The 19,586-nt window shown below is 48.4% G+C and overlaps 1 protein-coding gene across 2 annotated transcripts in view; it reads right to left on the bottom strand.

The window, feature by feature from the left end:
* Nucleotides 1–19,586, bottom strand: part of ADARB2 (adenosine deaminase RNA specific B2 (inactive)) — a 467,604-nt gene that overhangs the window by 6,071 nt on the left and 441,947 nt on the right. For both annotated transcript variants that reach the window (XM_070500990.1, XM_070500989.1), the window contains 2 exons: nucleotides 12,455–12,636; nucleotides 848–1,026 (listed from right to left, as the gene is read on the bottom strand). In XM_070500990.1, coding sequence (XP_070357091.1) covers nucleotides 848–1,026; nucleotides 12,455–12,636 — 361 coding nt within the window. The remainder of the gene's footprint in view (nucleotides 1–847; nucleotides 1,027–12,454; nucleotides 12,637–19,586) is intronic.

The following is a 19,586-nucleotide window of genomic DNA, read 5'->3' as shown; positions in this document are numbered from 1 at the left end:
CCAGGGAAACCTAGTTCTTCGGGAAGCTTTGCTACACAAGAAGCGCGAGTGATTAACGAGCAATATAAACACAGAACTCGCAGGCTGCTGAAAATACTGGCACCGGGTGTGTTCTTTTCTTCTTGGAGGGTCAGGGCTCACACTGGGTGGGGATGGGGCAGGGGTGGTTGTGGAACCTGGCTCAGCAGGGCAGGCAGAAGTGGGAGGGCGCCGGGTCCACCGCCAGCCAGCGGGGAAGACTGTGAGGGGTGTGTTCTCCGCCTGGTTTCTGAGTTGCGCCAAGCAAGGCCCTGCGGCCAGCGTGGGTGGGGACCACACCGGGGTTCGCTGCCCACACCGGGGGAAGTCAGGGGTGCTGCGGGGTGGGTGTGGGAGGCTAGAGGTCTGAATCCCGCTGCAGGGTCTGCAGAGGCCAGCATGCCCGCCTGCCGCCAAATCCTCTCTCTGACGTTCTCTACCTGTGTGATTCGGGGCAAATCACCTCAGTTTTCTGAACGTCAGTTTCCTCATCTCCAAACTGGGCACAATACTTCAAAAGGTTTCTGTGGGCCTTCCCTGTGAGAGGCAGGTGGCCTTGTGCTGGTCACGGCAGGGGTTCATGAATAAGCCACTTTTCCACTTGGCTCTGGAGCCCCAGCTCAGCTCTGATGCTGCCAGTCTGGGGCCCAGGTGTGAAGTCCACAGGCAGCCGGGGAAAAGGGAACAGCCTGGGACCCAGTTTTGTGTCCTGTGTCACCAACTGACGGCTTTTTGCCTGCCCCTTGCCTGTAACCAGGGCCGGAGCCCTAGTGCGGCTGCAGCCACTCCCTGACCCCAACCCAAGGGAAGTGAAAGGAGCTGGCGTTACCTTCCCGTAAAGCCGCGCCCACCGGGTGGAGAACGTGTGCTTGCAGAGCCTGGACGAGCCCCCACAGCTCCGCTTCCCGGTGGTGGCGTCGATGATCTCCACGTCCGAATTTCCCAGGACCCAGTTGACGCTGAAGTGGGGTGACTTTCCCGGCCGGCGTGCCTCAGCGTCACTCACGCCTGTCAGAGAGATGGAAGCAGCCGGGCATCAGCACTCCCTGCCCCAAGCAGTGCTCCCGGAGATGGGAAATAACAGGAGATGGTCTGTATGTGCACTGGTGTCAGATGGTCATTGTTCTACCTCGGGGACAGATGCAGAAATAAAGCCAGGCCTTAACGAGAGCCTGGCACTGAGACTCGCTGCTGGAGCTCAACTCTCACTTTTTAATTTAAAGGCAGTCTTGTAATAATAAAACTCTGCCCAGATTTCCCCCCCGTTTTACAAATGTTTGTTGGGTGGATTAATGAGCAAGTGGAGCCATGGAACGGCCGTCTGAGAGTGTGTATTTATTGGGCACCTGCTGCATACCCAGTTCTGCATGAGGCAAGCACCAGGGGCAGCAAATGGTACAGACAGCCCTGAGGCTTATGGTTTGGTCAACGGGATGAAAGCTAATGAAAACGAGGGATCTGAGAGTGCAGGATAATCAATTAAGCGACATGATCCAGAAACAGCCCCGGCTAGAGAATTTTTGAGGCCCAGTGCAGAATGACAACGTGGGGCCCTGTGTTCGACGGTTAAGACTTTCTGGAGGACAACAGAGCATTAAGCCGAGCACAGGTCCTTCCAAGCGAGGTTCCTGTGCAGCTGCACAGGTTGCATGCCTGTGAAGCTGGTCCTCTTTGGAAAGCCTCCAGAATTTGCCGGGAAGTCCTTTCAAGATTTCTCCCCTTGTCAGATGGTATGCTGGCTTTTAATTGGGACAACACATCCCCTATAGTCACAGGTTCACACAGCAGCTCAGAAAAGGGACAGGTCAGAGTGGTCCTGCTCTGGGACAGCACCTGTTTGCAACCTGGGGTGTGGGCCACACTTGGTAGCATCTAACGTCGGCTGGCCCACAGTCCCGCCCGTGCCCTGTGATGCTCGTCGTGCCCCTCAAGAAGGCTGGAGATGCTCCAGGAGAGATGTTGGGGCAACGCAGCCCCTGGTGAGGCCTCACTCGCCTCCACTGTGACCGTCCTGAGGATTCTAAAATGTGCGCGAGTCTGACGCCTCCCAGGTGTCGTCTTCCTCCTGAAGGCCATGTTTCCTTCCATGACCTTGGGGGGCAGCATCTGGAGAGTCGCCGTTGGGAGGAGAGACGCCGTTTCCCGAGGCCACAGCCAGATGCCTTCCGTGTCCAGCTTCCCCGTGGCTGGTCCGTGTGTGCCAAATGTCCATGTGTCTAGTGTTGGCAGGTGTCACGTGGCAGGTGCAGCCTGGGTCACAGAGGCGAGCAGAGAGAAAATCCATCCTGTTTGTTCTCTGCGATGAAACTGTGGGGCATTCAGTTCGCAGCCTGGAAACCCTGTCTCTGGATCTCTCAACCACGGCTCCTCCAGACGCTTTCCCCACCCCAGCCAGATGCATACCCACCTCCTCCCAGCCTCCTCCTCTCCCAGTAGGCCCCCCGGGGTCTCCTCTAGGCGAGGAGTCACGTGTCGTTGGAGAGTGGGGACAGAACTTGCCGCTTTAGTGCACTGCACTGAGGCTGCAGCTGGCAGCTCAGGGGTCGCAGCAGAGTCGCACGGCGGGTGGGGAAGCCCTGGTGTTGGGGGCAGTCGGGGCATGAAGGGCCCACTGGCTTTCAGTGGCTGCAGAGATGCCCTGTGAGGGAGCGACCCCTGCGTCCTGTGACTGCCCGGGGCCCTGAGCCTTCCTGGAGCCGCTGGCCTTCTGTGCAGCTCCGAGCTGGGAAACCACGGTTGCTGGGTCCTCCAGCCACCCCCAGCCTCCCACATCCAGGGGCTTCGTGGGCAGAACCAACCCCACCCTCTGCACAGGCACTGTCTGGGTTTGCTGTCTGCCACCCGCACGGCCTGGCTCCAGACCTCAGTCACCGGGTGACCTTCTGGTCACGGATGGGCAGGGCCAGGCACCCGGCTAATTCCACCCATGTCAGCTCGTTCCTGTTCCTTGAAGGGATTCCCTGTGTAGCTACCCATGCCGAGAGCCGGGCGGGGGACAATCTGGCATTTTGGCAGCTGAGGCTGTCTTACTGGGCAGTGGCCAAGGTCAGAGGTGATTGGGCACAAAGAGAGACTGGCACTGCTCCTGAGCCGCACGCAGCCAGGCACGGCATTGCCACCTGGGTCTTCTCACGGCTCTGAACTTGGAGGGAAGTCTCAGAGAGACCAATGTTTCCCTCTGAGTCATCTCTCTGCTGTGGGAAGTGTTGCCGCTTGGCTCCACTCTCAGCACAAGACGCCCAGTGGGAGAGGGCTCAGCTGCAGCCCTGGCAGGGCGCCCATGCGGGCAGGCGCTCCCGTCCCCCAGCTCCACCCCAGGGGACCGCGGCGGGCAGGGAGAACCAGAGAAAGCCAGCACTGGCTGGGACGCGGCCTGGTCTGCAGGTGGCGCTTCCCCTCCCGCCAGCCTTGAGCCGCCCCCTGTAGCTTTGGTCCAGTTTGTTAGTGTGTGTGGATAGGAAACAGCTTATGCTGCAAAAAACGCTGAAGCTTGCTCGTGACTCCATGAATCAAAGTGCCAAAATTGTTGATTTCTCACTATAAGAGCCCTACTAACCACTATCTGCAAATGAAACAAATTGTAAGTCAGCGACGATCGTCAGTGTCACCAAGTGTCTCTGTGACCAGAGGTGGGACCGTGGGGCTGGAGGAGCCGCCTCTGCGTGGACTTCAGATTCAGAAACTTAGTTCAGTCCTGTCTTTACTTCCCATTCTCTCTGCGACCCACCCAGTCTTTTCCGTCCTGTGCTCTCGGATCACGACATCTTCTTGTTGAAGGTCAAACAGGACAGTTAGGAGCACTGTTAAGACTGTTGCTGCTTTCATTTGAAGGGGCGAAGGCCAGCTCAGGTTCATTTAGTGATGTCCCCATCATACAGATCAAAGGGGGTCCCCGTTAGTTTGCAGGGACTTCCCCAAACGAATGGTCAGCAGGAAGACAGCTAATCCTGCAGACTGATGAAGTCTCCCGAAGACATGTTGGGATGCTCGGTGAGGTTGCTTCCTGATTCGTCCGTTCTTTCTCGTTCTTTCTTTCTTTCATTTTGGCCTGCGGGGGACACTTGATTTCTGAGGAACCTTATGCACCTATCTGCATGGTCTCATTCACTGTGTGTCGATTTTATAATTTTACATCAATTTGGCGCCCTGGCTGTGCGCAGGCACTGGTCCCTGGATCAGAGCGCCTTCCGCATTTCCTCCAGGCTGTGGACGGCAGCTTCTGAACGTGTTGGGAATGAGAGGTCCAGGCCTGGGCCACTCAGCGCCAGCGGCCTCGTGGCTGGTTGTCTTAGAGGGCGGCCGAGCACATGAAGACGCCTGTGCTCAGGCCCAGAAATGAGATTCTGCTCCGCGTTTTATTTTTCCTCCCGTTGGTGGAGGTCTTGAAAGTCAAAGAGGCACATGTTCCTGGGATCGTGCTTCCTGAAGTTGATATCAAATGATTGAAGATAAAAATCAAGTCTCAAGTCCACAGCCACAGGCGTAGTCTCCTAAGACCCATTTTCATTGTGATCCTCAAGATAGTACATTAGCACACTCTCCTGATCCAATCCGCTCTGAAAATAGAGTATTACCTCCTTTTACCTCCGTCCACAGGATTAAATACCCCTGGAGACTATTCAGAACTCTCCATCCAGAGGAAGATGGAAACGATCAAAACCTGCGGTTGGCGTGGGGCCCAGTCCTACTTAGGATTTAAGGCAGAGCTTTCGTGGTCTGAACACTGAAAGCATGAGCTTGTGTCCTGTGTGCTCCAAGAAGAGAAGGTCCTTCTGGGAAATAAACACTCGGAAAACTCAGCACCGTGCACAAACAACCTTTCTTCAAGGTCATGGGGTCTGTTCGTGTGTACGTATGGTGGGGGTCCTCGTGTTCTTCACTCTGCAGGCCACCTCAGCCAAAGATTCTGCAGACCTGCTCCTTGATGACCAAAAATGAAAACAAATCAAAACAAAACCAGCCCAGTGGGAACACGGGGCACTTTTGCCTTGACTGTAACTCGGCAGCATAAAAACAATGTTGCATATTTCAATGAGATTTTATGCTGTAACATTGTAGCCCTGTGTTAACTTCCTGGGGCTGCTGTAATAAATTGCCTCAAAGTTGCTCAGTTAAAGAAAGCAATAGGAATTTATTCTTCACAGTCTGGAGGCCAGCTGTCCGAAATCGAGGTGTCCCAGGGTCGCTCTCCCTCCCAAGGCGCTGAGAGAGGACACTTCCTTGCCTCCTCCAGTTTCTGGGGGCTCTAGGTGGTCCTGGGACTGTGGCCAAAATCACTCCCGTCTCTGCCTCTGTCTTCCTGTGGCTTCTCCTCTCTCCCTCCCTCCCTGTCTCTGTCTCTCTCCGTCTCCCTCAGCCTCTCTCTCCTAAGGACACTTGTACTGGCATTGGGGCCCACTGAAATAATCCAGTGTAATCTCATTTTAAAATCCCTAACTTAATCAAACCTGTAGATGCTCTTTTCCCAAACAAGGTGGTCCACAGATTCGGGGATCAGGCTTTGGTATTTGGGGTGGCCATTAGCCCATCGCCAGTGCTGATCTTGAATTGTGGACCCAGCCCACGAACCAGTGAGAAGATTTTCTGGGGAAGGAGTAATCCGACCCTCTGGCAGGAGGACTGGATTTGCAGGTGTGGGTTGCAGCTGCTCTCAGCCACGTCCGATTCCTTACTCCCTGAGCCATGACTGCGGAGGGAGGCCCAGCACGGCTCACATGAGGGGCACAAGGGGCTGGCTGGGGAGAGTGGTGGTCGCTTCGGCAGGGTAGGACCTCCGTTTGAAGACTCGTTGAGAAAGTCCAAGGAACGGGGAGAGAAAATAAGTGCCCCCGAAAGCCATGTAATGTTGAAGAGCAGACGTGGTGCCAGATTCTCCTTCAGTTATTTCTTAGTAATCATTTCCCAGTGTTCTACACAAGAACCCCACCTTCCCAGACAGTTTCTCTGTCAGCGTGATCGCTGATGGAGACAACGCTGATATAAATCTGTGCTACCTGATACCGACAGAGAGGTGCTGGCCTCTGTTGATGCGAATGCTTCCCACGCAGCACATGGGTTAGCGTCTTTGACGCCCATCTCTAGAGAAGTGTTTTATTTCAGAGCAGACGAGCATGAGGATAAACTGGCCTCCATCAGCCTTTGACACAGACACTCACTGCCAGGGTGACTGATCCGTGAAGACTGGCGGGTGCTCGTTTAAGTGCATGCGATTGTGTCATCGGGTGGACGCTGGCAGTAGACCACGTTTGTACCACTGCTGTGACTCACCAGCAACGTGGCCTCCGAGAAGCTAATTGACCTACTAACTGCTCTGTTACCACCACCACCACCGCAGTTACTGCCTCCATGACCTCCGCTGCCGTGACTGCCATTATTAAGAGCGATGAGGGTGAATCCACAGTTCACCCGTGACAATGGGTTTCATTATGGCTCGTGTAGCTATTAGAAGATGCTTTACTTTGAGAGGGTCCTCACTCACCTTTTCTTAAAGTGGTATATAAGCGAGACATTACAGCATGTCTTTAGATGGCTGCTGGCCTACTGTATTTAAGCTGTAATTCACTTTCCCCAGATTAAACTTACACAAGACATTCAGGGATAGAATTTCCACATGGAGTGAGGCAGGTCTGTGCTACAGGGAGCACTGTGTTTAATTTTGTGAAGCGGATGAAGCAGCGTGCTTCCAGGCACCCATGAAATCATGAAGTTGCAGGAATAGAAGGGGCCGCTTGAGTGTACGCACTGTCGGTTCCCCTGTGGGATCTCATGTGCACACACGCACGCACTCCCCACCCCTCCCTCTACACACTCGCTGCTAATGAAAGTAAGCTAGCGATACATTAACGTGGACTTAGGATCTGGAGGAACTAACTACTAAGGCTGTATTACTGTCATTTTATTCGTTTTCATTAGCATGAACATCACTGTAATTGACAGTAATTTTATAGCTGCGGTCTTTTCCTAATAGAGCATATTTCAGGGGAAATGGGCAGAATGTGGTAGAGTCTGCAGACAGTGTGTCGGGAGAACGGAGAATGACAACAAGTTCTTTCTGCTGTGGGATGCTCCTGACAGGTTCTCGGGGTTCCTGCCAAGCTGAAGGTGAGCACGCAGTATAAGAGATCCCTGGGCCATGCAGGTTTTCCCCTCGCCTTCCGTCATGGGACCAGGTTGGTGAGGTGGTGGCTGAAGCGATTGAGAGCAGTGTCAAGGACGTGTGTGATGGCAGCGTGACAGCCCCCAGCTGCTGGTCTGTGGGAAGGTTCTGGGGAGGGTGGCATCACTGGTGTGGGAGGATGGCGTCTGCTCTTCTAATGATGCCAATCTTCACTGATTTCCCAGGACTTCCTTCCCAGAGTCAATAGGATCGTGGTCACATTACCTGTGATCATGAGTGGCCGTGGTTTGTATTCCTCATAGTTTAAATGCACGTGTTCACAGGACGCTCCGAAAGATATGAAGTTTCCTCCATGGTGGAAAACGCTTGACTATTTCATTTTATAACCTGACAATGACATGGTTCTTGGTTCCTGGATGGATTGTCATTATTTCGAAAGGTGTGGGACAAAGGGACTTTGGCAGAAGATAGCCGGTTTTGCTTCAAATTCTATATTTTTTCATTCTGTAGTGTTCAAAATGTAGTAATAAGCCAAGTTTCATACTGGATAAAATGTGGATGATTTTCATTGCTCTTTATTCTGCGGTACCCATTTGGGGTTGTTTTCTTATGCCCAAAGAACACACTGAGTGTCTCCTTTACTGCGAGTCTGCTGGGGTTGAATCTGCTCCGTCTGTCTGTCTGTCTGGAATGTTGTCTCGCCCTCATTTAAAGGATCCTTTTACTGCATCTGGGACTTTAGGTTGAGATTAATTTTCCATCGGCATTGTAAGGATGCCGTTTCCTTGCTTTTTTGTCTTCCAAAAACCAGCTGCCAGTCTGATTTTGCTCCTTTGAAGTTGATCTGTCTTTTACTTTCTGACTGCTGTGAAGATTTTTTTCTCTTTTCCTCTGGAACTCCTATTAGGTACGTATTAGACTGTCCGACCCTCTGATTCAGGGGGAACGTCAGTTTCTAACCTCCTGGCTTTATTTTTCTACACAGCATTTCTAGTTTGTCTGTCTGTCAGTCTGTCTTCCCCGCTGGAATGTCACTGTCCTGGGGATGATTTTTTTTTTTTAAAGATTTTATTTTTTTTCCTTTTTCTCCCCAAAGCCCCCCAGTACATAGTTGTATATTCTTTGTTGTGGGTCCTTCTAGTTGTGGCATGTGGGACGCTGCCTCAGCGTGGTTTAATGAGCAGTGCCATGTCCGCGCCCAGAATTCGAACCAATGAAACACTGGGCCGCCTGCAGCGGAGCGCGCGAACTTAACCACTCAGCCACGGGGCCAGCCCCCCTGGGGATGATTTTTGACCATTTCCTTCGCTGCTCTGCCCCTGGCACGTCATGAGCAATCAGCCCATATTTGTTGAATGATTAAATGGGTGCCTGGATTATGTTGACTGACTTCTTAGTGTTTGGATAAATTAAATGTGTTGGCAATGGGAGTATTATCCTTAAATGGTAAAATTCTCAGGAGCAATGTAATTAAGTTTGGTGTTCAGTTCTTTTGTGAAACAATTCCTTAAAATGATGGTGAAAATGAAATGAAACTTGACTAATATACAAATATATTTAAAACAACTTCCAAGAAAACTAAAACAAGTGTTTTTTTTTTTTTTGGAAGATTGGCCCTGAGCTAACATCTGTGCCTATCTTCTATTTTATATGTGGGACACTGCCTCAGCATGGCTTGATAAGCAGTGTGCAGGTCGGCACCCAGGATCCAAACCAGCAAACCACAGGCTGCTGAAGCGGAGCATGAGAACTTAACCACTATGCCACCAGGCCAGCCCCTAACAAGGTTTTTCCATAACTTTAAATTTCTTGTAAGCCATGTACCATCTAATTTGCCTAGGGAGATCGGGGCTAATCTGTGGAAATGTAGTATTAAATAGTTCTTAGTTGAATCTAACTTTTTTGATCTCCATGCAAAGATATTAAGATTACTTTTGGATTATTCTAGCAAGACATATAATAATTTTGTTTTCTACCAAAAATTCCTTCAAGGGCACTGGAGGATAAATTCCTACCTCTAATGACTGCAGGATAAAGGAGCCTGCTCAGATATTTTTTTGAAGCTCATGTGTTTTATCCTAGACATTTATGAACAGTTTATAGGTGACTCTCTAATTTACCTGTGTTTATTTTAATATAAAAATAATATTGAAGATTACTTACCATCTGCATCAAAGAAAATCTTTGCTACTGCCCCACTGGCTTATTTTTCAAGATACTATTAATGAGCACCAATTTCAGAAATTTCTCCTGAATTAAAGAGACTTAACACTCCATATCAGATTCTACAGCTTAGTCTGACGGTATTTTGGAAATTCAAACTCACACAAAAATGGATATAGATGGCAACAGATGTTCTTGCCCATTATACCCACCATTGTTCCCTCAAGAGAGGTGTCTGGGATGTCACAAGTATTAGGTACAACTCACAGGCTACTGTTGACGGACATTTCCACAGGTATCCAACTTCTTTTTGGTAAATGCAGTTGCTTATGAAACATGGAAATCTGAAAAGTCTTCTGATGCACCAGCTAGTCATTTCTGCTGTTTCAGGAAAATACGCACTGTGGAGAAAGACAGCTCATCTCTTCTCTCTTTACCCTGATCTTGTAATTTTCATCACATAAACATGAACCAAGAGTCATAAACAACTCACAGGTCCAACTTTCAATTCCTTCGTCCATCTCTCAGATTTCATGTTGATTGCCAGCAACATGCCATTGTTGTAAAACGGCCTTGGGCTGTAAAACTAACCATAAGTTTTCTCTTCAGCGTGGACCAGGAATGTTCAACATTGAACATGTATCTGTAAAACACGCCATTAACATGAGCAAAGTATTTATCCCTTGTTGTGATTCTTTTTCCTGATGAAGAAAAATAAAAACAGAGCCTTGAGGTTGAAAGCTCAGACAAACCATGTGGTCAGCCTGGGAGAGCAAGCTTTCAAAGTCACTTTCTAATTATCTTCTTGTTTTTCTGAAAAGATGAGTATTCAGAGCATAGATATTTATTCTCGTTCTCACCATTTTTTCACCGTATTGAATACGCTGAGAAAGACCAAAGGCAGCTTCCTTTAGGGGAGCTCTTCTCAGTCGAGGATGCGACTCTCCTGAAGGATTCGGGATGCATGGCAGCTGTGATGAGGACTTCTAGTCCTCAAGCTTCCCTGGCTTGTAGGCTGGCCTGTGCAGAACGTTTCAAGTGTATCTTTGGAGAACATTAACATGCGTCCCATGACTGTGTCAGTAACGGCGCCTGGTCCGGCTCGGCTGCGCTTCCTAACTCAGCACTGATTTAGCCGTATCTCACGGCAGGATTCTGGTAACACGTGGGTTCATCTTCCCAGGCAATTCTGCAAACTGACCTCGAGGGGATCTTCAAGCAAACTTCATGCACTTGTTTGAGTGCTTTTTACTATTGTCCTTATTAAGATCTCTCTCTTTAATGTTGCAGAAAATCCTTATGATGTACTTTCAAGATTTGCAGGATTGGCTTTTAACTGTCCATGAAGAGCCATGCAGTTACTTCATGCAGGCGAGACGCCAGGCTTTAGGGTTATTTGCCTCTCTACAATAATAAACTCCGTATTTTAAATAAGCATCTAGGTACAGACTGACACCTTTAGTGAGACTGCCCTCGTCCTGAGTGTAGATCTGACTTGGCTGGGGCATTCATGTGGAGGCTCAGGCCCATTGCCATTATGTTACACCACTCCATGACTGCAGTGGCTCTGAATTTATTGAATTGGGTGTGCTTTTTAATTCACTGCTTTCACACCTATAATTCAAAATTCCTGTTTTTCTCTGTTTACATGTTCTCAGTCGGATGAGTAATTTGAAAAGAGCATTGGTAGGAGAAGGGATGCCCAGGGAGTAATGTGCCAGTGCCCAGAGGATGGAGCATCGGAGGGAGAAGTGATACCCAGGGAGTAACGTGCCAGAGCCCAGAGGATGGAGCATCGGAGGGAGAAGTGATGCCCAGGGAGTAATGTGCCAGCCCCCAGAGGATGCAGCATCGGAGGGAGAAGAGACGCCCAGGAAGTAACATGCCGGAGCCCAGAGGATGGAGCATTGGAGGGAGAAGGGATGCCCAGGAAGTAATGTGTGGGCTCTCAGAGGAGTTTGTGAACCAGCCTATGGCAGTGGCTTGGTGAGTTGCATCTTTCATTTCCTTGTGCTGATGCTGAGGGAGCTTAAGTAAGTTCCTCATTAGCAGATTGACTTGGAAGAGTGGGGACAACCACCGGAGTGAGGAGCATGGAAAAAGATGTCACTTGACAGTCATCAAAATAGATGAAAATTCTCTTAAATTCAACTTAGACAACCAAGAACTTCACTGAAGCTGGGATGTTCGCCCTCAGCAGAGCTGGCTCCCTGCCTCCTCAGCCACCTGCCTAGCTTTGCAGGGCGGCCACAAGCAAGGCTTCCGAGAATGCTCCCTCTCCAGCAGGGGAGACGGCTGAGGCCGTGGTGTTTTCCCACAGGCCCTGGACAAAGCTTACGGGATGTAATGAAAATCCGCCTGCTCCCTCCCTTCACTTCCAGTCAGTTCCCAGGAACCTTCCAGGGTCCTCAACTTGAAAGGCCAGTGGTGACAGTAGGTGGGCATGACCTTTCCAAAACCCTGAGACTGAGGACTGGCTCCTTCCCATGTGCATCTGTATGTAGAACTCCACCCCCAAAGCACTCATGGCCGCTTGACCCTGATCCTGACAGCCAGCGTGTGCCGGGGGGTGGGGAGGGTGGCCGCGCTTCAGGGGACGGGGTGACTCTGAGGTTCAAGAGATTGGATGCTTGCTTAGGGACACAGTGGCAGGAAGCTCAGAGCAGTGGGGAGTTGTACCCCGGCCCAGAGCTCACTGAGTCACTGACATGTGCTTCCAGAACGTGCTGGAACCCAGGCCCGCAGAGAGCACAGGGCCCCTTGGCAGCCCTGGGCCCTCCGTCCACCCTTCTCACTGCTTATCCCCCAGCTGGCAGCCCTCACAAAGACCCCCAATGTGTGACGGGCGCTAAGTCGTCCTGTTGGGCGAGTGATTGCTGGCCTTTATTCCTACGGGGTGCAAGGACCTTCGGTGAGTGACACCATGCTGGGGGGAGGCACTGACCCATTACACAGTCACCCTGAAACGGTGCCCTTTCTAAATGCAGAGATGCGTGTCACCGTTTTTCTCTTTTTCAGTCCTTTGGATGGCTGTAATTTTACTCCCTAAGTCTTAAATAGCCATTGGCCAGAATGGGTAAACTCTGTCCCCAGTCGGCACCTCCAGGACCGCTGGAGGGAGGTGTCTGTGTGTCTTTGAGGACCGAGTTTTCTTACCACTGAGGAGTGGCCGGTTGTGCCGGTACGAGGCTGGCAGCTGGCCGATGTCCTCGGTCCTGAGGCTCATCACCCGGGAGAGGTGGCCGGTGTGGTGCAGGCTGCCCACGATGAGACTGTGCAGGTACACGGGTTCGATGAAGTGGCAGAGGAGGGCGCCCTGCAGCCCCAGCACGTTCCACCTGGAGCGAGAGAGGAGGGTCAGCGCGATGGCTCACCGGGAGGGAGGGCGGAGGGGGCAGCGCCGGTGCCTCCGCGTGGGCTCCGCCTGGGCTGGTGCTGGGGCTTCTCCCTCCACCCCGGTTCCTGAGTGTCACTGGCCCCATCGTCCAGACAGACCGGGAGGGCTCGCGTGGGAGCTCCCGACCCCGTGGGGCCATCACGGCCTTGGCCTTGTGGCTGCTAAGGATTCTATGCTCCCGAGCTGCTGTTCGACGGGCTCTGCATTTTAATAAATGTGGCTTCCTTTTCTGGAAGATGAGTTGTTAGATGGAGTGGAAGCTGCATATTCTCTCAGGAACTTAGAATTAGTTAAAAAAAAAAAAAAGAGACACTCTGTCCCCAAAGTAAATCTGAATTTTTCTTTATATTAGCTGGGAAATATCAGAAATTGAATTTATTTCAGTTTGTGGAGAAATACCCTCTTCCCCTCCCTTTGTCCTCCGCAGTCGGAGTGACCCATCGTGTTGAAATTAAATGACATTAATAAATGACCTTGTTTTGCTCTTGGGATGATTTCGATTTTGGAAGCTCAGATCAGAGAGGAAGGACAAGACCATTTTCTTTGAAATAAATATAGTTCTGGGTAACTGTTTTTGCTTCTGCAAGAAAAGGTGACAGGAGCATTTTCAGAATTTTTCCCCCTAAATTTGAGTGGCACAAGGTTACATGTATCGGATATTTAAGGCAACATTTTGTGGTTTCCACTCTAACATGCTTAAAATTCACTCTCCACGAGCAGTGAACATTATGCAGCTAATTTCTTACATCATTGTTCTTTTCATTAATTAACATTTCTCCACTGTCAGAGCAATTACTGTGGTGCCTCCACGCTGTAAGTTTCTTTTCATGATTAATAAGGAGTCATTATATTTCCTTTTCCCGAAGCAGTCAATTAACATGGAATTCTTTCCATTAATTACTGAATGTTTAAAACCACCATGCCTACCTGGAGAGCAATCTGCTCTGAGAACCTGTGACACCAATTGCTTTAAAAAGTTCTCTTTAAATTTTATTCCAAAAACACAGGCAATTTAGCTGGCTATATTAATTTGCCTCAGAAGCATCGTGGTGAATGAGAAACATCTTTTAATCTCATGCAAGAAAAGGCAGCCATCTGGCGGGTGAAGATCGAGCGAGCGGCTCGCCCACTCTCCCTCCATAAACGCGGGTCATTAAAGTAATGGGCTCATCTACATAAAACTCAAATGGAAGATAAAAGGTAATATTTATATACAAACAGTTTAGTCCTACAATTTAAACAGTCATTGGTTTTATGAAACATTTACTTTAGTCTATCAGATTTGCATAACTTCACTTAAAAAAAATTGTGGTCATTTCTATAAGTCACGTCATTTCTCTCAGAAAGCGATGGAAGGGCTGTATATATATTTTATACATTTGGATATATGAAATTTTACCAAAGAATAAACGTCAAGAAGGCTTGAAGGAGCAGACATTTCTGAAAGGAACTTGAGTCCTCATGACAGATTCCAGGGGCCTAATAGTCTGGCAACGACGGTTTCTGCCTAGGAAGTTTTCATTCGACAGCACGGTCCGACAGGCCATCTGGGTTCCTGGGAGACTGTCTTTTCCTCACTTTTCACTGATGAGTTACAGAATCTCAAGAAAACCCAGGAGAGGGGAGTTTTAGTATCTGGGCTTTTCCTGGGAGGAACAACACTGATGTCTGCGAGGGGAGATTATGGGATTTGGCCCCTGCCCTTAAATTGGAGACCAGAATTTCTGGGCAGTGCCAAGGACAGACCGAAAAATGAGGAAAAATTCACCAGAGTCACCTTCACTTAGCATTTTGGGTAGCTCTTTTTTAGATTTGAAGAAGCTAGAAAGGTGTGCCAAGAAAAAAAAAAGAACAAGTTTAACAATAAATCTATTTCACTATAAAAGTTCCCGGTATTTGTTTCTTAAGTGTATACTTTATTTTTGACCCAGATATAAGCTTATATTGGTATGTATTGATGAGAGCAGATTTTCTTGCAATGAAGGGTCTAGATTTACAGTTATGATGATAAATTACTGTTTTGGTGATGGATTCTGGGGTGCAGACAACCTCCGTGGGTGTTTCATTATTTCTCAGATAGTCAGAGAAGTTTTAACATCTCTTATCAATTAAAAGCGGGGGAGTGGACATTTCCCCCATTGGTAACAAAACACTTTCTTGAAATAAGCCAAGTCTTGAACAATCAAAGAGGGCATCACTGCACTTCAGGTCGTCCACGTATTGGCTTTGAACAAAACTTCTGGAATATATTTGAGTGGTTCTGATTCTGTGGAATTGTCTAAAGACAAATATCTTCTATATGTAGGTGCCTTCTAATAACCTCCACAATAAAGAGAAAATCAACCTTTTCCTTGCCTGGCTCTAGGAGTTTAAACTTATTCAGCTAACGTGATCAATAAAACCAAATGTCTTCTTGAATATAAACTGCAGAATTTTCAGCATTCAGGATTGAATGGAAAAATACCTCTCCTTTTGTTCAAACAGCTGATATTACTGCAAAGTTGACAGAGGAAAAAAAAGCCCACGTCTAGTTTTCAATATAGGTAATCCCTAAATAAATATATTTTTGCCTGTTTGTCAATCACTGAAATACCAAAGATAAGTGAGGAAGAGATCTCAGAAAAAGGCTGCCTTTCTTTAACCAAGAGATGCAATCTCCTTGCTCAGTTCAAATCTTGGGCTCACAGAATCCGTGGCAACAGTCACAGGGACGGACCCTCCTCAGACAGTCACTACCCCTGTGCCTGGGACACGAGGCAGCGAGTGGCCACTGACGTTGATGTTTGAATAGTTGGTGATCCTGCCTAGTGTTTTCACCACCTTGACGTGGCCCAGAAGGGAGATGTAATAACTCTCTAAAATTACAGTGATGTCTGTGGGGCAGTCTTCAATTACCAACAAAAATACATACTTAAGGCATAAAAATAGACACACAGACCAATGGAACAGAATAGAGAGCCCAGAAATAAACCCACTCATATATGTCCAATTAATTTATGACAAAGGAGCCAAGAATATACAATGAGGAAAGGACAGTCTCTTCAGCAAATGGTGCTGGGAAAACTGGACAAGCACATACAGAAGAATGACATTGCATCCCTGTCTCACACCGTACACACAAATCAACTCAAAATGTGGATTAAAGACTTGAATGTAAGACCCGAAACCACGAAACTCCTGGAAGAAAACATAGGGAAAAAGCTCTTCAACTTGAGTCTTTGTGATGATTTTTTGGATTTGACACCAAAAGCACAGGCAACAAGAGCAAAAATAAATAAGTGGGACTACATCAAACTAAAAAGCTTCTGAACAGCAAAGGAAACCATCAACAAAATGAAAATGCAACTCACGAAATGGGAGAAAATATTTGTAAATATATATCTGAGAAAGAGTTAATGTCCAAGATATATAAGGAACTCCTACAACTCAGTAGCAAAAACACAAACAATCCAATTAAAAAATGGGCAGAGGAACTGAATAGATATTTCTCCAAAGAAGACATCCAGATGGCCAACAGATACAAGAAAAAGTGCTCAACATCACTAATCATCAGGGAAATGCAAATCAAAACCACAATGAGATACCACCTCACACCTGTCAGAACGGCTATTATCAAAAAGACAAGAAATAACAAGCGTCGGCAAGGATGTGGAGAAAAAGGAACTCTCATGCACTGTTGGTGGGAATGTGAATTGATGCAGCCACTATGGAAAACAGTATGGAGGTTCCTCAAAAATAAAAAAAAACCCTATCATGTGATCCAGCAATTCCACTTCTGGGTATTTATCCAAAGGAAATGAAATCAGCGTCTCGAAGAGATATGTGTGCCCCCATGTTCACTGCAGCATTATTCTCAATAGCCGAGACATGGAAACAGCCTAAGTGTGTGTCAATGGATGAATGGATAAAGATGTGGTATACATACATAATGGACTGTTTAGTCGTGAGAAAGAAGGAAATCCTGCCATTTGCAACAACATGGGTGGACTTTGACGGCATTATGCTCAGTGAGATAAGTCAGACAGAGAAAGACAAATACAGCATGATCTCACTTATATGTGGAATCTAAAAAAGTTGAACTCATAGAAAGAGAGAGTAGAATGGTGGTTGCCAGGGGCTTGGGTGTGGGTGAAATAGGGAGATGTTGGTCACAAGGGTATAAAGTTTCAGTTACAAGAACAGTAAGTTTGGGGATTTAATTACAGCATGGTGACTATAGTTAATAATACTGTATCATATACTTGAGAATTGCTAAGAGATTAGTTCTCAAATGTTCTCACCACACCACAATCATGTGGTGACGTGATGGAGGTGTTAGCTGAGTCTATGGTGGCCATAATATGACAATATGTAAGCGTATCAAGTCATCACAATGCACACCTTAAGCTTACACAGTATTAGATGTCAATTATATCTCAGTAAAACTGGAAAAAAGACGTACTTACTTCACTCTCATTTGTGGGCAGATTTGCCCATTATCTGAAATTACAACCATATCCGACTGGGAAAATTCCCCAGGGCTACGCTCAAACCTGTGAATTCCAAATTGAGGAGCAAGAGGTGTGATAAGACCCAGTGTCCATAGTTCAGCAGGGACAACTCAGGCTTTGCCACACGGCAGTGGTTTCCAACTTTGGTGCACACTGGGATCATCCGGGGGCCTTTCGGAATCTCCCGGTGCCGGCTCTTCCCAAAGACTCCCATAGACTTGGTGCAGGGTGCAGCCCGGACATCAGCTTTTCTGGTGCTCCCAGGGGATTCTAATGTGAGCTGGGCTGAGAACTTCTGCAGAAAAGCAGCCGGCACAGATTGTGGAGTCAAAAAATCAAGTGAAATCAAAGTGCGGACACCAGTCAGCTGGGTAGCCTTGACCACATTCCCCTGTTCTGAACAACAGTCCACGGTGGTGGCTCTCAAGCTCTGTGGTGGGACCGGCAGAGGGAGTTTCAAAAAGCCCTCCAAGTAATTCTGATGCTGCTGAAGTTTGAGAGCCGCTGGTCTTCATGCTGGTCGTGAGGTTGTAATAGTCTTATAACTTCTCCATTAATCAACAGTCTCCATCAGCAGTAATGTGACGTCTCTCATGGCGAAGACTACAGGGGAGAATTTAATCTCCTACTGGTTTGGGGTTGACACCTGCCCCTCCATGCCCTTCCTCACCCCAATCTCACAATTTCTCGCTCTCACTTCTTTGACCAAGACTGGGATTAATGCCAAGTAAGAGACATTTCTGCATAAATAGCCCATCCCATTTCCAGTCTACTGATATCTTCCCTTGGGCCTTTCTAAGAAAAAGAGAAGATCGATAACCCTTTCAATAATGTCATTGCTAGGAATTCATCCCATGGATAAGCTCTCAATAAAATGCCATGATTTTTGAACAAGCAGAGTCACAAGAGGATTGTTTCCAATTGCAAAGCAAACAAAACAAAACAAAAAGCTGGAAGTAATATAATTGCCTCTTAGTATGGAGTTGGTTAAATAAATTATGGTCCATTCATGGAAAGAATATAGATATGGCCGCCTGCATCACCCCTGTTCCCAGGTGCATCCACCAGGCCTGCCTGACCTCTGAGCTGCCTTCTGTCTGACCTGCTCCTCTCTCCTAACTGCCCTCCTGCTAGTCCCCTCTCCTCACTCCTTCCTAGGCTATGAGCCGGTCAACCATTGCCATTGCCATGGAAACCATGTGTGCCATCACTCTGCCCTCACCCATGCTATCACCATCCACCATCACCTCCTCTTGGAGCCTGGTACTGTGCTATGAAGGATCCCAGGGAGTCCATGAAGGGGAACCCCTAGCTGACCGTCAATGCCAACTTGCCAGCCATGTGTGTGTGCCATCTTGAGAGTGAGTCCTCCAGTCCCAGGGAGCTGCCCTAGTGGAGACCATGTGGCTAAAATGAGACCGCTTCATCAAGCTCTGCACACATTGAAGGTTTGCCAGCAGAATGCATGATGTGTCTCAGGCCACTAAGTTTTGGGATGGTCTGTTGTACACAATAGACAACTGATGTGGAGCCCATTACATTTTCTGAGGTGATCTATGGCTACCAGTAGCTTCTCAGGAAGTTTATATATGTCATGGCAAGAACAGTACCTGAACAATGAGATGTTTGGGTGGATGTTGGTGTTGGCTGCAAGGGTTGGGGTGAAACATGGCTTCTCCTCCTGGTGGTCAGACAGGGGTCAGGGCAATGTGCTGCTTCAGGTTATTTTCAGGTGAAAGAAATCATTCCCACTTCACCCCCCATAATGTCTCATTTGTCTTCTCTAAAATCTCCTGAAAAATACCCTCACTCTTGACGTGACATCTCTGGCTACGTCTACACCCCAGCAAACTGGTGGAATGTAAACATTCTCGGAAGACCCACACTAGTGATGAGATTATTCTGGATCCTGTCTCTCCATTTTTAGTTCCCAACGACTCCACCTCATCCCATGCAGCCTCCTGCACAGGATAAAGCCCTCTGACCTTGGGGTGACTGGCTACAGTGTCTGGGGCATATCGCTGAATGTGCAAGAGCCACGGGGTCTGCCTCAGAGCGCGGCTCCTGTTCTCTGGCTCCTCTCGGAGCTCTGAGCCCTACACCCCTCCTCAGAGATGATGCGTTTGGCCTCTTGGTTCCTAGACACAAACCACTCATCCTAGAGAATGTCTTCTTATTCTTTTGTGAAGATGGAAGCTGTAAAGGAAGCTTTGACCCTTGTGTATGCCTCACAGGCTTGCTTTCCCAGCTCTACCTTCTCGGGCCCTCAGGACTGGTCTCCTTCCCTGTGACCTCCCATCACAGCTCCCACCACGTCCAGTTGACATTCATGCTGCTCCTAGAGTCTGTGGCCTTGTCTGACACCCCCAGGTAGCCCACTCTTTGGTTTTCCTTCAACGTC

Source organism: Equus asinus, chromosome 29 (assembly GCF_041296235.1).
Source record: "Equus asinus isolate D_3611 breed Donkey chromosome 29, EquAss-T2T_v2, whole genome shotgun sequence".
Classification (NCBI taxonomy): domain Eukaryota; kingdom Metazoa; phylum Chordata; class Mammalia; order Perissodactyla; family Equidae; genus Equus; species Equus asinus.
Note: the sequence above shows the minus strand (reverse complement) of the source record. Positions and strands in the feature narration are given on the sequence as shown.